At 40.8% G+C, this 16,048-nt stretch overlaps 1 protein-coding gene, 1 long non-coding RNA gene and 1 pseudogene across 3 annotated transcripts in view; 1 reads left to right on the top strand and 2 right to left on the bottom strand.

Moving 5' to 3' along the window:
- LOC144646478 (uncharacterized) overlaps positions 1-16,048 on the bottom strand; it is an 81,406-nt gene that overhangs the window by 63,826 nt on the left and 1,532 nt on the right. The gene's annotated exons all lie outside the window — the stretch shown is intronic.
- LOC144646460 (dapdiamide synthesis protein DdaC-like) lies at positions 1,032-4,619 on the bottom strand. Its single transcript, XM_078506059.1, has 3 exons — positions 4,574-4,619; positions 2,546-2,752; positions 1,032-1,468 (listed from the first exon to the last, which is right to left on the bottom strand). The coding sequence occupies exons 1-3, from the start codon at positions 4,601-4,603 to the stop codon at positions 1,061-1,063; spliced, it is 645 nt and encodes a 214-aa protein (XP_078362185.1). The 5' UTR covers positions 4,604-4,619; the 3' UTR covers positions 1,032-1,060.
- On the top strand, positions 8,777-13,190 carry LOC144646437 (dapdiamide synthesis protein DdaC-like; annotated as a pseudogene). Its single transcript, XR_013569409.1, has 4 exons — positions 8,777-8,970; positions 9,876-10,242; positions 10,967-11,173; positions 12,066-13,190. The product of XR_013569409.1 is annotated as a dapdiamide synthesis protein DdaC-like (transcript).

Genomic DNA, 16,048 nt, shown 5'->3' with positions numbered 1-16,048 from the left:
CTGAAAGGTGAAGGTAGTGAACTTTTTTTAATGCTCACACAAATACAATACAAAAAAAAAAACGAAAAGTGTACATTGATAAATAAATAAATGAAATGAAACGAAACGATGGTTTACAAAGCTCTACACTGCTTAGCAATAAAAATGTAATGAGAACAAAAACAGCATAGCAGAAAAATAAAAGGACGTAATCTATATGATGGCAGAAAAATGCAGGACTGTTGGTGACATTTCCAAGGCAAGTGGGAGTAGAAATGGAACGTCAGAGGATACAAGTGCTTTCTTTAGGGTATTTAAAGTGCCACTGTGATCAAATTTTTCACTTTGATTTTTTTTACCGTATCATATGGAATACAACGTTTAAAATGCCGTTTACGGTTTTCCAATATCTTTATTAGTTCCTGAGATATTCAAGTTTGCTGCTTGGTACATTAATAGTTTTAAAGGTGACACACCTACAGATATAATAAAATCGTGTTTCCATGGCAACACGCTCTTCCCCAGTCCCTTTAGACCTGTGTTCAGAAAGAAATTTTCAGCCCCCAAAAATAAAACTAGGCCAAGTAGTCTACCTAACACATTTATATGCTTCCTGGATCTAGCAAATGAGACATCACTGAGAAATATTAAAATGCAACGTCAAAAAATGCCAGAAAAGGCCTTAACATTGGGAAGGTCTGGAACCCAGATTGTTGCCATGGTAACATAATTGATAATTGTAGAAAACACCTAGAAGAGTATTGCTGCCAAAAATTAAGCATTTCTGATACAAATAAGTTGAGATATATCTCTTTCATACCTTTGATCAACATTTGGTTGAGTATATGACGTCATCATTGAGCTAATTGGCATATTTGAAAAACTTGAATATATATCTCTCGAAAAGAGATATTTCAAAAACTTAAGCGGTATTTTTCTTCTCATGCCAAGCACTTGTTTATGCTTTAAAATTGCTTACATCAGAGAGTCGCAATTTTGATCATAGTGGCACTTTAACTTTCTTAAATTAATGTAATCAATAATTCCCATTTCTTCGGAAGGTAGTGAACTTTAATTAAGATCAAGCGACTAGAAAGGCAAGAATTTCTCTTTCACCCGTGAACCCAATTCGCCCGTGCTGAACAGCCAAGTTATCCATGGCCAGTAAATCGCCACTTCTCCACCGAAAGCCAACCGCGCATGCCCATGTAGTTGCGCGTAAGTGCTGTAAGACTTCCGGTTCAATATCACTACCGTCGCCGTAGTAAGTGTGTGCAGGATATTTATCATACGGGACTTCAGCATCAAGTAGTGGCACCGGCCATGACTTGTAGTATGAGGCGTGGTGTCCGCACGCTTGGTTGAACCAGACTTTTTCTCCGGTCAGCGGATGCGTCAAAAAAGCGGGTCTGTTTTGCCAAGCACGCAATCCTCCGCTTGCATCCCACTCGACGTTGAAGCCAAGTTTATTCGCTAGAGATTCTACAACCTATCAGTAGAAAAAAGTACTCACACTCAAACTTCAACGGCCAACAAAACTTAAAGGGGGTCAGTACATTGAGCATGGATTGGTGTAACTACTAGTAGCTTCAGTTGGCTTGCGGACTATAGGCTTGTACCAAAAGTGCCAGCACTTTTTTTGGCATTATTTGGCTTCGACTGATTATTTGTATAATTTTGTGTTAAAAAGCACAATCTGACTTAATTTATGGCGTCCAAAGATGCATTATGCCCTCATTTTAGTCAAAGGAGCCGAGGAGGCCTGGGGAATAGGTTTGATCGGTTTGATACGTCAGTGATTGCCTTCTAGAAACCCAGTCCATCACACTCCTTCCAAGATGACGTCATCCACGTTGTCATCAAGGAACAATGGAAGTCAGTCAGCCAAGGCAGAGATAGCTCGAGAGCGTACTCTGACATCAAACATTGATCGTTATATTTTATTGTTGAAAAATCTAACTGAAAATCTGAAAAATGTAATATTCTATGTTAAAAAAAAAACGGAAAAAAGTGAGCATTATTATGTAACCCACGAGCACTTTTTAAAAAAATTAGCATTATTTTAGCACTTTTTTGGCAAAAAAACGAGCACTTCTTTTAGCATTTAATGCTTTTTTACGAGCACTTTCGGTACAAGCCTAGCGGACTAGCTAGCAATGAAAAACCTAGGAGGATAAGAGGGGTTACCAGAGTAGAAGCTTGATTGTTGAATTAATTTTAACTGTGCTGGCTGCAGTTTAGTCAACTTTGGGACAGAGCCTGCCAGCAGGGCCCTTGGACAGGGGGCACCCTTGGGCATAAGCACAGCACAGCGTTTTGTTTTTCATTTTCTGACAACAGTGTATCAAACATGAAGGGTTTCTCCTGTCTATATGTTCTTAATTATTATGTGTCGGTCCGTCACCTGCCAATCTTCGGTCTGGGGGTGGGGGGAGGGAGGGTAGAAGGAAGTATGGTGTGCTTGGAAACTGTTTAAGGCTGTTTGCGGGTATGGTTTTCCAACTTAAGTCAGATGTATATAATATGTATATAAAAGATTACATTATAACAGCGATATCAGCTTTACTTTTCTATCATCTGTGGCATAGGAATGCTGCCAGCTGAGATAAACTCCAGGGCCTTCGTTAGGAAAATATCGCATATATCGGACTTGCTTTTCTTCCAACTTCCTCACAACCTCGGGATCCAGTCTTGAAACAAGCTCACTGTTTTTGACCAGCGGTGTTTCACCACCGCAGCCATCAGCAGGCTCTTTTAAGCAGAAGAAGAATATCTGTATTGAAAAAATTAAAGGTTCTCCATTAAAACTCGTAATTTTTCGTTAGCTTGCAATAAACAACGAAACCTGCGTAGCTTTAAAGCGTAGCTTACCGCCAGATCACGTAGAAAAATTATCAAAAGTTACTACTCAAAAAACCAACGAAACAGTTTTCAAAATACAAAAACTAAATTAGCAAATTGACCACAATTTTATTTGTTCTCCCGTCTTATAGCAGACTCGTTCCCAGTCAATCCTGAGACGGATTTGATTAGAATGCATTTGCATCAAATATTTCTTCGCCCTTCCCAGCCTGCTTCGCCACCTTCACAATCACATCTTTCTTCCCAGTCACATTTGGGGAACAAATAAGTAGGGACTGGGGACGAGTCTGCTCTTGTAGACCATTGAAGCGACGTCAAAAAATTCAAACCTCCAGTGAAACCACGATCCGCAGGCCAGCAGTTTCACAACAAAATCTTGAACATTCTATGCCGTTATTTCAGTTCTGTAGGGCAGGACACGCCCAAACCAAAATAAATTTTGGACCGACCTCAATAATTTAGACCGGTTGAATTGATTAAGACGCCGAGTTAATTCAGCCTAATTTTCCCATTACTCCGTTGGGAAAAATGACGCATTTGCCTCGAAAAAAATTAGTAATCTACTCATTTGATTCGGCTCATGCAGAGATCTGTGTTTGAATCAAAGCCGGTAGAATGGCAATTTTCCACATCTGAGCTGAGCGGGAGCAACGGCTGAGTCGATCCGAATTCAATCAGCCGTTTTAAATTGATTCAGACGCCGTATTTTACATAAACTTAATTCCTCTAATTCGATTCGGCTTACGTGAAGTACGACGTCTGAATTTGACCTAAAAGTGCAGATAATGGAAAAATGTGATCTATTTGTTATTTACAACAACACTGAATTTGACCTGCAATTTTGAAGAACCAATCCAGTTTGTGCATCGCCCAAGCGTCACGGACACATCTACTTTATTTTTGGAAATCATTTAATTAAAGCAACTGTTTACGACCACCCCCCGGCAAAGAATCCACCCCCAACACCATTCAAAGCCCCAAACAACCCCTTAACTCCGTTTCTACCGTTCGCCATGAATTAATTACGATAAATGATTTGCAGCGTTAAATATGAGCCTCTCTATGGGTATTTCCGAAGAAATTGAAGACGCGAAGATCACTCAAGATTGAAGCGAAGATCTGAAATTGACCAAAATTCGCGTGATCAGGGCCGTAACCAGACCTTCGCCATAGACGAGGCAAGATCTTGCTAGGGGGCTCAGGGGGCATGCCCTCTAGAAAATTTTGAAATCTAGAAGCTCTGAAACGCTTTCAGAGACATTTTTCATGAGGTATTTCTTAAGAAAAATAAATCTTGTTCAACTGGGGATTATTTTCCCAACAAAGCATATTTTTTTAATTTTGGGTAAAAATCAAGACGAGGCAAGTGCCTCGTCTTGCCTCTTGCTAGTTTCGGCCCTGGTGATCAAATTTGAACACTCAGATATATACTGTCAAAACTCGTTAACATTACAGAAAATATTTGTAATTACTGAATTTAATTTGGCATTTGACCACATTTCAAGAAAAAAACGAACGAAGATAAAACAAAGATCTGCTTAAAAAAACGATGGTTTGCAAAAAAAAAAAAAGGCAAAGAAAACGAAGACCGTGGGTACCCATAGAGAGGCTCAAATATAACGTCATTTTATTGGTCTGTAATGTCATCGACAAGCTTCTTGAGCAATGAGCGTTGCCAAATATGTATTGTAAAAAGTAACGAAGTCAATACTACGGCTCATCTGTAGCTTACCTTAGATGGGAAAGAGGCCGCGTAGGACATTTCATTGTGTGGTTCTAACGTAACGTTATAACGTTATAACGCTCAGTTTTCTGTAAATGGCAGTTTTATCCAAAAAGGTGTGTTCAATAAAAGTAACATCGTGCCCCCAGCCGGAGAAACTCACAATCATTACATCGATATATTGACGTGCGTATTAATCTTCGATAAATGTTGAGTAAATTGCGAAAGTTTCAGGGGAATCGATTCAGAAATGGCGAAGTTATTAGAAAATTTTGACAGGCATACAGCGCGTCATTTATTACGATCGAGTTACCTTAACCCTTTATATGCTGAATTTATTCCTAAAAACGCGTTTTTTTTTAACCGTTAATCGATTTTCTTGGCTCTACGGTCCAAAAGGTCTCTAAATTTGCTAAAATGCACTTTCTGACAATGCAGGAAGATTTTGATGAAATTTCCATGTAAAAATGTACAATATTTTACTTTGGCGCATGTGCATAAGCCAAAACATTTGGACTTTTGGGGGGGGGGGGGTAAAAAATTTTTTTCTAAATTTTTTTTAGAAAAAAATTAAGTTACCCAGAATCCGTTTTACCCCCCTTTTTACCCCCCCCCCCCCCCCTTTCTCCTTTCTTTTTTCTTTGATTTCTTCTAATTTTACCGTTGTTGTGATATTTATTACACGAAATTCCTACATTGCGTGACATAGCCCCTTAAAAATACAACAAACCTAGCGGAATAAAACGGAAAGAAAACAAACAAGAACACAAACTTGCAGAATTTTTCCCGACTAAACAATGAATAACGCTATTCGCCAGCAATATAGCATGTAGATTAAATACCGAATTTACTGCAACACGGTTTTTGAAATATCTAAATTTATGCGCACTAGACTTTGTCCCAGTGGGACGCGAGTTAACCTAATTTATAGAAATTTAAGGGGGGGGGGGGGAGGGAAAACTTTATTTATGGGGGGGGCCCATTAGAAGACGCTTATTAAATTTGTTACAGGGCCACCTAAGTGTTAAATGGCACGGAATGTTACAGACAATTTTCAAAACTATTTTTCGCGTGCCCTGGAAAAGACTTGCTGCTATTAATCAGACGACCGTATAAATAAATGAGTAAAGAAACTGGACTAAACCTTCTCATACTGTGTTATAACACTGGGAAATATTTAGCAAATTAAAATTGCTATGTCAAACGTAAGCACTTAGTTCAGCGGTCCTATTGGTTTGATCACTGGACTGAAGTACGCCTTTGGCGATTTGTCTTTCTTGATCGATTGGTTCCTTTGAAAGATTGCGATGCATGACAACACTTTTAAAGCTGTGTACTGTTCGGAATTAGAATAATTCGCAATTAGAATAATGTACTTTCAAGGCACCAAATGTTGGGTTTGTTTGAAGTTTTGCAATTTCAAATCACTAGAGACTTTATTTTCTATCAAACGTTCGCAGTTAAGTCGTGTGACCCAAACCCATAGCTGAAGCGTAAAATTTATTTCATAAATAAGAAAAGAATATATTAAAAAGAGATCAAAAAACTTGATTGCGAAATCGTCGCAAATCGTCTTACTCTAACTTCTAAGAACAGAAACCTAGTTTACTTGTCCCCACATGATTTGTCTGATTTCCCTTGCTTTTTCTTGAGCGAGGTCCCCTCTTCTATGAGTCAGATGAGTCTATGAGTCATGAGTCACGAGTGAATTAGTCAAGGTGATTTTTACACAAAGTAGGTTATTATTTGTTGAACCACGGTTTACCTTTATACCAGAAAAACTTACAGACACTCCACTTTTCTTATGGCTTGTTCTACTCTGGTTTGCTTGTGGGTTAGCTAGCCGAAGGGCAGCACTATTGTCAAATTAATAACTCTAATTTAAGATTCGACTCATCGACTAATAGACTCATTGACTCATTTGACTCATACAAACTTTACTTGTCATTTGTCGTCATTCCAGTTCCTTCATGTCGCCGTTTCAGAGCCATGTCGCCTGTCGGAATTTATCCGGCCTAACAGGGCCTCACTGAATCATGCTATGATCATTTTGATTGCCGCTGACGTTTATGCGCGAATTCATTCGCCCAAAGAGGATTGAGTAATATATTTAATCCGGAGCGGGTTTAAAAGCGAAATAGAAATTCTTAAGGAAAAAAAATACACTGTATTTTGTATCTGCCGAGATCCCGAGAATGTTCCGGCATACAAATACAAATTCAAATGAAAGTGCAAAAATATATGCGCAAGATAAGGGGTGTCAGCTTGCAAACATTTGCGATAGCTTACCTTGATTCTTACTGTTTACTTCGGTTGTTTTGAGCCACCTTAACTTCGATTTTAATCCCGCGAGATTGTCGTTACAGTCGAAGGGCGGATCGCAGGGAGGGAGAACAATACCATATTACCAGTCGTCACGCCACACAGACCAGATCAGATCAATCGACCACATAAATCTGATCTTTCCTCCGATTATAATTAGTCCATATTGCGCTTTCTTAATCAACATTTTCAAAATGGGTGTATTGGAGACAAGGGGCTTAATTGCCTTGAGGCGGGGAGAATATTTCCAACCACAAACCCGAATTTAAAATATTCCAAATATATAAATGACACGTACTAAAACCCGAAACAACAAAACGAAATGAGCGAAACGAAACCGCCGAAACAACCGAAACGGCCGAAACGAAATCATCGAAACAAGCAAAGTAATACCATTTTAAGAGCTAACCGTAAACAGGCTAACCGAAGTGAATAGTAGGCTAACCAAAGTGAATAGTAGGCTAACCGGAGTGTATGTGTGTGTTTCGGCCGTTTCGTTTCAGTGTTTTCGGCCGTTTTGTTTACCGTTGTTTCGGGTTTTAGTACTTGCCTATATAAATGAATGCAGAATGCAACTCTGCCCTGCGTATAAATAACGTATCGATGCGTGACACGCCTTTGGAGGAGGGCAGACTGGTATCAAGTTCTGTGGATGACCGCACACCGACCAGAATAGGGTGTGTTAGGTAATATCGTAAAACAGATTTCTAGTTGGAAGGTGCTTAATCAGCGAAGAAAAAGCACAAATAATGGCGAGCTATCCTAAATGTTTGCAATCTGTTACATATCAGTAGATAATGTTGTGTATGCTTACGCGTATTCTTTCGCAATTTATAATTCCGATCTTGTTCACAAGATTAAAATAGCTTCAGGCATTAAGTTTGTATGCAAAAAGAACACTTTTAAGATGTCGCTAGATGTCAAAAAAAATTTTTTTTTTTTTTTTCTTTTCTAAAAAAAAATAATTATTTTATTTTATTAAAGGAGGGGGGGAAAAAACAACAAAAAATTTTTTTTTGGGGGGGGGGGGGGGGGGGGGTTTAAAATAAGGGCCATAGGGGGGGGGCTCCCCCCGAAAGGGCTACCTTTTTCAGGCTTCAAGTATATAAAAGGGTAGGGATTTCACAAGTTTAGGTATATGAAAGGGTAGGAAATTCTGTCTTTAAGATATTAAAAAGGCCTTTAAAATAAATATTTCGAACAGAAGCAATTTATGGCTGTATCGTCTTAATTTATTAAGCGCTACATAAAAAATGTCGAGAAAACGTCCTGTTTTAAGTATATTTTGTGTCGTGCAGGTATATGAAAGGGGTACCTTTTTTCTATAAAAGGTATACGAAAGGGGTACTTTATCTGTCAAAATGGTATATAAAAGGGTAAGGGGTTGGACCTCGGGGCGGAGCCTCCCCGTATAAAACTTTTTTTGAGTGCTCCCGGGTTTTTGAGCGGTTGTTACTCGATTAGTTCTGAATACTGTTTAGTAACTACTGATGTTGCTTAATTGTGGTCATGCTTAATAAGATCCTACATTAAAATGAACAGTTAGCAATATATAATCTTTCTTTGTTGAAATTCTTCGATAAGCTTATGCAAATTTCAGACATTGGAATTGTGTTTGCGTGCCATCACTTGCGCAACAGTCATTATATAAGGATTTCTTTTATAGCGGGCAAAGCAGTGGACCTGAAAATGACCTAAAAAGTCATAAATTGACTCATGCAGAAACCTCAGGGCACTTGGGCACTTTTCTAGATCAGCCACTGTTGGGAATCTGACATTTGTCGAAATTCGTAGTCTCGTTATTTTGTTGTCGCTGTAATAGGAAAAAAGGTAACTTGATGACGAGTCTGACAACGGCAATAATTTCGTTTTTATCACCCTCCGCAGATCATGGCAGCCCGTGTACTGGCTACAGCTTCGAGATGTTTATCTGGCTTCAGAACTCCAAGCAGTAAAATAAAAATCCATCTTTCGTCGTCACACATACGTACTGCAGTAACAGCCAGCATTTTTGAGCCAATACCCAGAGAGGAGCTGGTAACGAAATTCAAGTCGAGGCTAAGAGACAGGCAGTTTCTCCCAGGCTCCTCGGATGGTGATCACATAATAAAGTTAGAGTTTCGTTTATGCGCTAATTTTTGTAAATAAATCCAGACGTTTCGGGACTTCTGTCCCTTCATCAGTGGAAAATAGCCGTTAAAGTCAGCGCGCGTCATTTTCTCTGAATGTGGCAACATTGCGTGCGCGCGCGCCAACTGAGTCCATTTAAATAAAAGCAAAGTCAATGTTTATGCCGCGCGGCTGTAGAGTGCGGCATTTGAAGATCAGGCGGCCTTCCGCGCTGCGTCTTTCTCTGATGTTCGTAAGGCCTGATCGCACAACAGACACCATCATGTCATCTGTTGTGTGACCAGGCGAGGAGAAATGTTTTGCTACGGGCAGGTCAGCTCTTTCCTCTCGACAGATCTTAAATGTTCGCAGAACCTGTCACCGAACCTACGTCCTGTTTCGCCAATGTACGACATGGTGCATGCACGACAAGTGATAATATAAACGATGTTACTGGTCGTGCACGAGAACCTCTGTCGTATTGTCAGCGGTCCACCAGGAGTGTTGATCTGGGAGGCTGGATTGGCATGGGCGCAGGTCTTGCATCGTGGGCGGTGGCACGGAAAGGTTCCATGGGGTTCATCCCCTGTGTTAGCGCCGGATTGAAGACTGCTGCGAACCAAGGAATCTCTTAAATTGGTGTCCCGGCGGTAAGCACCGAGTACGCGCGAGTTGTCAAAGAGTTCCTTTGTTTCAGGATCTGATTTGAGCAGAGAGAAATTCTTTGAAAGAATGTTCTTCACGTGGCGGTTGATTGGGTTGTAAGTTAACACCAAGGGGATAACTTGCTCGTTGGATTGCCCGTCGTTAGATGGTCGCAAGGCAGTTTCGCGGGAGATGCTGTTGACGCGTTGGAGGGCTCGCTCTACAACTGCTCTACATCCTCGGATGGTGGTTTCCCAGAGTTCCTAGCGGAGCCAAGAGATTCATTCCCACTCGGTGTGAGAGTTAACAACAGGAACCAGTCCTCTCTTGCAGAGCTGACTGAACAATGCATGGAATACGTGGAGGAAAACTTCCCACATAGCTCCGCGATATTATTCTGTGATCTCCCAGCTAAAACAACTGAGGACTTTTCGGTCATTGCTCAAGCGACCCAAGGAAAAACCTTGACCTACATTGGTGGCAAGGGTTTTCGCACGCAAATTGACAAAAGTGCTGGGACTTACACCGCCAGCATCGACCCACCAAATTATACGATAGAACCACACAATGAAATGTCCATTAATGATGTTTTCCCCTCAAAGGTAGGCCGGCGCATAGCTTTCTACGCAAGCGTTTTGTTTTGTACTTATCACGCATTCTTTCTCCCCAACAAGATTGTGTGACTGTCCATAGCAGACCAGCTGTCACGCCTCACGTCTTTGATTTGCTAGATTGGTTCTGGTCCAAGTAAAGTCCATTATCTCAGTTTCTCGTCCCCTTTTTTCCGCTTTCTGACTTTTCGTTGATGGCCGGAAAGTCGCTCAACTATGACCTTTGTAGGTAAGGTAAAGTCTGCGTTAAGCAAGTGGCCCATACCGACGGAGCCTCAAGTCCCGGCATTAAGCGACCAGGAGTATTTCTACTCCCCCCTGGATGGGACATTAGTCCATCGCAGGGTTGGGTTACCCCCAGCATTAGTTCGCCGGTACTTATTTATACACCTGGGTGGAGGCACTATGCGATTTAAGTGTCTTGCCCAAGAACACAACACAATGAGCCTGGCCAGGGCTCAAACCCGACCTGCTCGATCCGGAGTTCAGCGCGCTAACCATCAGGCCACCGCGCCTTTGTGCACAGTTCAAATAAGTTCTCGATAGTAGTCGTGAGCGAAGCATTGTTCAACGACCCAATCCCGGGAAACATGACTGAGAAATAGATTATTTCATACAAACCTATTTTACATTTTGATATGGTGGTTTTTATACAGCCACTTTTCTCCCCGACAAACTTCTTGCTTAGCTACTAACTATGTTTTGTTTTTTATAGGTGTTCTTTTTCTGCCTGAGAGTGGCTGCCGATGGTTGTGGTGGTGAAACACCGCTGGTGAAAAACAAGGAACTTCTCTCCTAACTGGATCCTGAAGTTGTGCGGAAGTTTGAAGAAAAGAAACTGCGATATGTACGCTATTTGCCGGACAAATCGCGCAGGGTCTACATGAACTGGCAGCACGTCTTCTACACTGAGAACAAAGAGGTTGGGACATAGTTGTTTTTTTTATTTCCCCTTGATTCTCCATGGATGTTTCCGCCCGCTCCGCGCGATTAAAAACACAGCGGAAATACGTCTCGTTCGCGGCTACCGCCCGCTCCGCTTTGAGAAAAAAAAAGAAAAATTTACCGCCCTCCCTCTGGGTCTTACTCCCTTAGTTTAGGGATCTAAAGACTAATTTTGGCACATTGTCGTTTCCTATCCAGTGTACGAGACAATTGGACTGTTTTGCCTTATAAGTAAACAATTCGGGATATTAACTAAAGTTTCAATATTTCAGAAATAACTTTTCATGGAACATTTTCCATCCGTCTTTCCTTAGCCTACCGGCCCATGTTCCACTCACCCAAGATAACCAAGCCTAGGGCTTTCCACAAGTTGCTAGGCAACTTTTTGGCAACTTTTCATGATTCGAACAACTTTTTCCCCTTCGAGCAACTTGTTGCAATTTGAGAAATTTCCAGACCGAAGATTTCCGAAGGTTATCCGAGTGTTGTTCAAAGGCAATACGAACGTTTGCGAAGATTAACGAAGTTTGCCGAAGACTTTCGAGGAACATCTGAAGACGTTTCAACTTTCGGCTCATTCTGCATAAAAACATTACTAACTGGTCAGCAAACATGACGTCATCGATATCTTCACGATTTTTCTCAGTTAAAGGAATCCTTGTTATTTAACAAATTTTCTCGTTATTTAGGTACTTCTTTTGCTGTAAAATTGTGGAAAGCCCTACCCAAGCCTCCCCAAGATGGCAGTCGCTGCACTTCTCAAACAGGGAGCGAAATGTGGGGATGGGGGCGGGGAGTGGGGAGTGGGGGAAAGAGGAGTACAGCTTGGCACTTTGATCAAAATTTGACTTTTTCTCGACTTTTTCCAGGATGTCGAGCTCCGAGCGAAACAACAAGGGTACAGTGTCACGTGGGATCCGAACGGGGACCTGTACTTATCTCAAAACAGAGATGTCTTCATTCGACATCCGGTGACCGGAGAGAAAATATGGTTCAACCAGGCAAACTCGCACCACGGCTCATACTACCAGGCAATGCCAACGTTCCAGGGCACTGAAATCCCGGATGATAAGTTTCCCTGTCACAGTTACTATGGCGACGGAAGCGTGATTGAACCGGAAGCGTTGCAGCACATCCGGGCAAAGGCGTGGGAATGCGCAGTGGGGTTTCAGTGGAAGAGTGGTGATTTACTGGTAATGGATAACCTGGCTGTTCAACATGCACGGATTGGTTTTAGCGGCGATAGAAAGGTGCTCGCCTACTTGACTGCTTGATTGAAAGATAGAGAAAGAAAGATAAAAGGCGCATACTATTTGTCGCAACACACTTCGCAAGTCTTCTGTAATATTTATTTTTGCATCAATTGCTTCAGTAGCTGTACAACAGACTTTGCTTTTTCACTTCAGCTTGTACTCTTTTCTTCCAGACAAATCCTTAGGAGAGATCAAACCCTCAAACCCTCGACAATTGTCATTCTCCATAACCCAACGACTACTGAGTAGTTTCACTACTATTGAAAAATGGAAGAGTAACCAGGATTAATAATAAAATGTTTTTGAGACGTTCTCTGGTGAAAAATTTGTTAAAATATAAGCTTTCGGCTGCCAAACTGCAGCCTTTAACGAATGATAAAAATGGCGCGAATGAATAAATATATAGGGTAAAAATGTGTGAAAAAATTACAGAATAAAAATGCGTAAAAAGGTGACAAGAAAAATAGTGAGAATTTTATAATAAAAGAGAACTATTTTAAAAGAATAGAATATTGTGGAGGTAATGACCTAGCATTGTTGTCCGCTTCAGTTGTCATGGCAGTGTGCCATGACTCAAGAGTTTTTCGCACGCGATAGTCTCCTTTGTCGATTACTTTTGCATTATTGAAATCAATTTGATGGTCATTCATCCATGCATGGTTTGCAATGTTCGATCCTTTGTTACAATGTTTGACGTTTCTGATGTGTTCTTTTCTTCGCGTCTGTAGACATCTGCCGGTTTCTCCAATGTAACTCCAATTACAATCATTGTAAGGAATCTTGTAGACCACATTTGTTTGAAGGTGGCTGGGAGGTCTGTGTGTGTAGGTTTGGAAAAGATATGTGGACGACAGCTTTGTCATCATCAAGAGAGACGCCATTTCAGCCTTCCACGACACTTTGAATTCCATCGACCCCAAGATCTCCTTTACCATCGAAACTGAAAGCAATGGCCAAATCGCCTTCCTGGACACCCTTCCTGGACACCCTCGTCATTTAACCTATGTTACCCCCATTCTTTTCCTCACACCCCGCTATTACGGACTCTCGCTATTAAGGACACTAAGCGACGTCCCAGGCGTGTCCGTTAGAACGGGAGTTGACTGTAGCACTTTTCAAAAAGCTACCTCCACTAAAAACCGAGCTTGCGAGCACTTGTAAAAATATGCTGCCACGAGCAAACGAGCACCCACTAAAATTATGCTAGCATTCCGAGCAGAAACCTAATTTTGCGAGTACTGCAAAATTTTGATGGATCATTCATGACCCCCACAGTTCAATATGCTTGATTGAAGCAATTACCAAAGGGAAAAAGTTAAGCTCAGTGGGTTTTGTTTCCTCAGCCCAGACCCTTGATGATGGGAGCATTGAGAACACTGCCGTTAGTGAATTTCACTTGATTCTGAAAAACTTTCAACGCTTCGCTTCACGCAACCTCGTTCCCAGAAGAGGGGGGAGAGTCGGAGAGACCCTGGGACCCAGGCTACCCTTTCAGCAATAGTTATATAAGGGACGGACCATTATTTTTTTGGAGGGGGAGGGGACGAAAAAAATTGTTTGTAGGGCCTGGAATGACAAAATAAATTGTTTGCAAAAACGATATGTATAATAAAAAATAGTAAGCATTTCGAAAAAAATGTTTGCAGAGGTGCATAGACTAAAAAAAAAAGTTTGCAGACGAAAATTTGTCATCCCCCCCTCCCAAGAAAATAATGGTCCGTCCCTAATAGCGAAACGCGCGAGTGACGTCACGACTCAGATAAACTAACCGAAATGGCGGACGATTTTTCTAAAACATTTTCTTAAGCAGCCGGAGTTCCTAAAACACTTTTATAAAACGAAAACTTCGCATAGATTCCTTCTATTTCTCTCAGAACACGCTGATGTTTTTTTAGCCTTGTTGCGGTCATATTCATTTGCATTCTATTTTTAGACCTCGCGCGCATCGCTATTTATTGCGTACCTTGAGAAATTTACATAAACTTGCAGGTAAATTTAAACAAAGAAACATTCTATATTGCTGATTGTTCTTGTGTTAGACCGTTTTTACTCAGAATAGCTAAATAATAATAGATGGGTAACTTTGCAAAAGAGCCCTAAAATACCTATTGTTACTTATTTTCGCGGGCACTTAATTTCGCGAAAATGGAACAGGAATATTTCGCGAGACTTAATTTTCGCGATTTGGCCCAAAATACGTGATTAGCATAAAAATACAATAGAAATCGTTTAGAATTAATTTTCGCGGGTCTTTAATTTCGCGATTTTTTGAAAATCGAAAAATTAAGCCCCGCGAAAATAAGTAACAATAAGGTAGTCTGTTTGCATGCATGAATGGCTTTCTTTGATTTCCTGTGGCTTCGTGGCAAATTAAACAGATGCCACCGTTTAATTCTGCATATAGGTAAAAGCCCCAATGGGGGTCAAAGTCTGCTACAATATATGATGCTATGATCATTTTTTCGACTTTTTTTTGCCTGTTTACAAGCAAAAAGAACGAGAATAGCGTTTACCTGGGCTAAAATCTGAACCGGAAGGGATTGCATTCTTGTTAACTCTCAAGAGACTGTTTTAATTTCTCAAGGGAATACTTTCCGCTGTGGGTGATCAAAGCGCGTGACTTGTAAAGTGTCACTCTATAGTTGTGCTTCAGCACTTCCGTTCTTGTAGAAAAAACGTGACTTGTCAAATTTACAAACATGATATAAGAATCAAAAGCGTGAGTAGCCCAAATCTTACGTCACATAACCAATTAAGAATGTAAGGGGTTCAGCGCTCGAAGGCAGCGAAGTTTAAAACGATTAAGAACGCAATTTTTACTAGTACAAGTCTTTAGGCGCTAATATTAATTTAACCTAAAATCACATAGCGAAAACAACACCGCTTGGACATGTCCAAGCTATTTAAAACTACCACTACGTCAGACCCATGTCACGCGATCTCTCGCTTGAAGCTATAAATAATCATTCACCTATTTTCAGTTTGAATACTCTGCGCTCTGTTTGTGTGAAATATTTATTGTTGTGTTACTCAAGCGTTTGGCTCGAAGCGAGTACAAGTCGTACAATTTACCCGGAACGTGTTAAATATTGCAAAACAACGACTTATTTTCTGGATATCCCAATTTTTGTTTTGAGTTTACGGTATTTTGAGAATCGAAACGTTATCGAAACGTAAGTTGCAAGCTCAGCAAGCACGGGATACACGTCATCGCGCCAGGGGAATTACCAAAAGCTTGTCGGAAGACGCTAAACGGAGAAACACAATGGGATAGCCTTTATAGTCTACTCTTTATTTTGGCGTGATTTGGCTTTCTTTTAAATGAACTGGTTTGGGTTATTTTATTGAACATTCGGAACAAAATAAATATTTGCATGCGTAAGCAGGCATTTTTCCGGCTAGGCATGTGGTTTTAAAAAGCAAAAGATGACGTGGTAAAGGAAATTCATGTCACGTTCACTCCGTGACTAACGCAAACACGACTTGTGTTTTTCTCAAGTGACTGCTTTTCTAAAGATTTTACTGTGCGGCGCCGTGCCTTTAATTTAGCCAAAGCACTGAAAGAGGTCAGGAGGTCAAACATTACCCACACGAACACA

Source organism: Oculina patagonica, chromosome 3 (genome assembly GCF_052425735.1).
Source record: "Oculina patagonica isolate OP01 chromosome 3, crgOcupat, whole genome shotgun sequence".
NCBI lineage: Eukaryota > Metazoa > Cnidaria > Anthozoa > Scleractinia > Oculinidae > Oculina > Oculina patagonica.
This window is presented reverse-complemented; position numbering and strand designations above follow the sequence as displayed.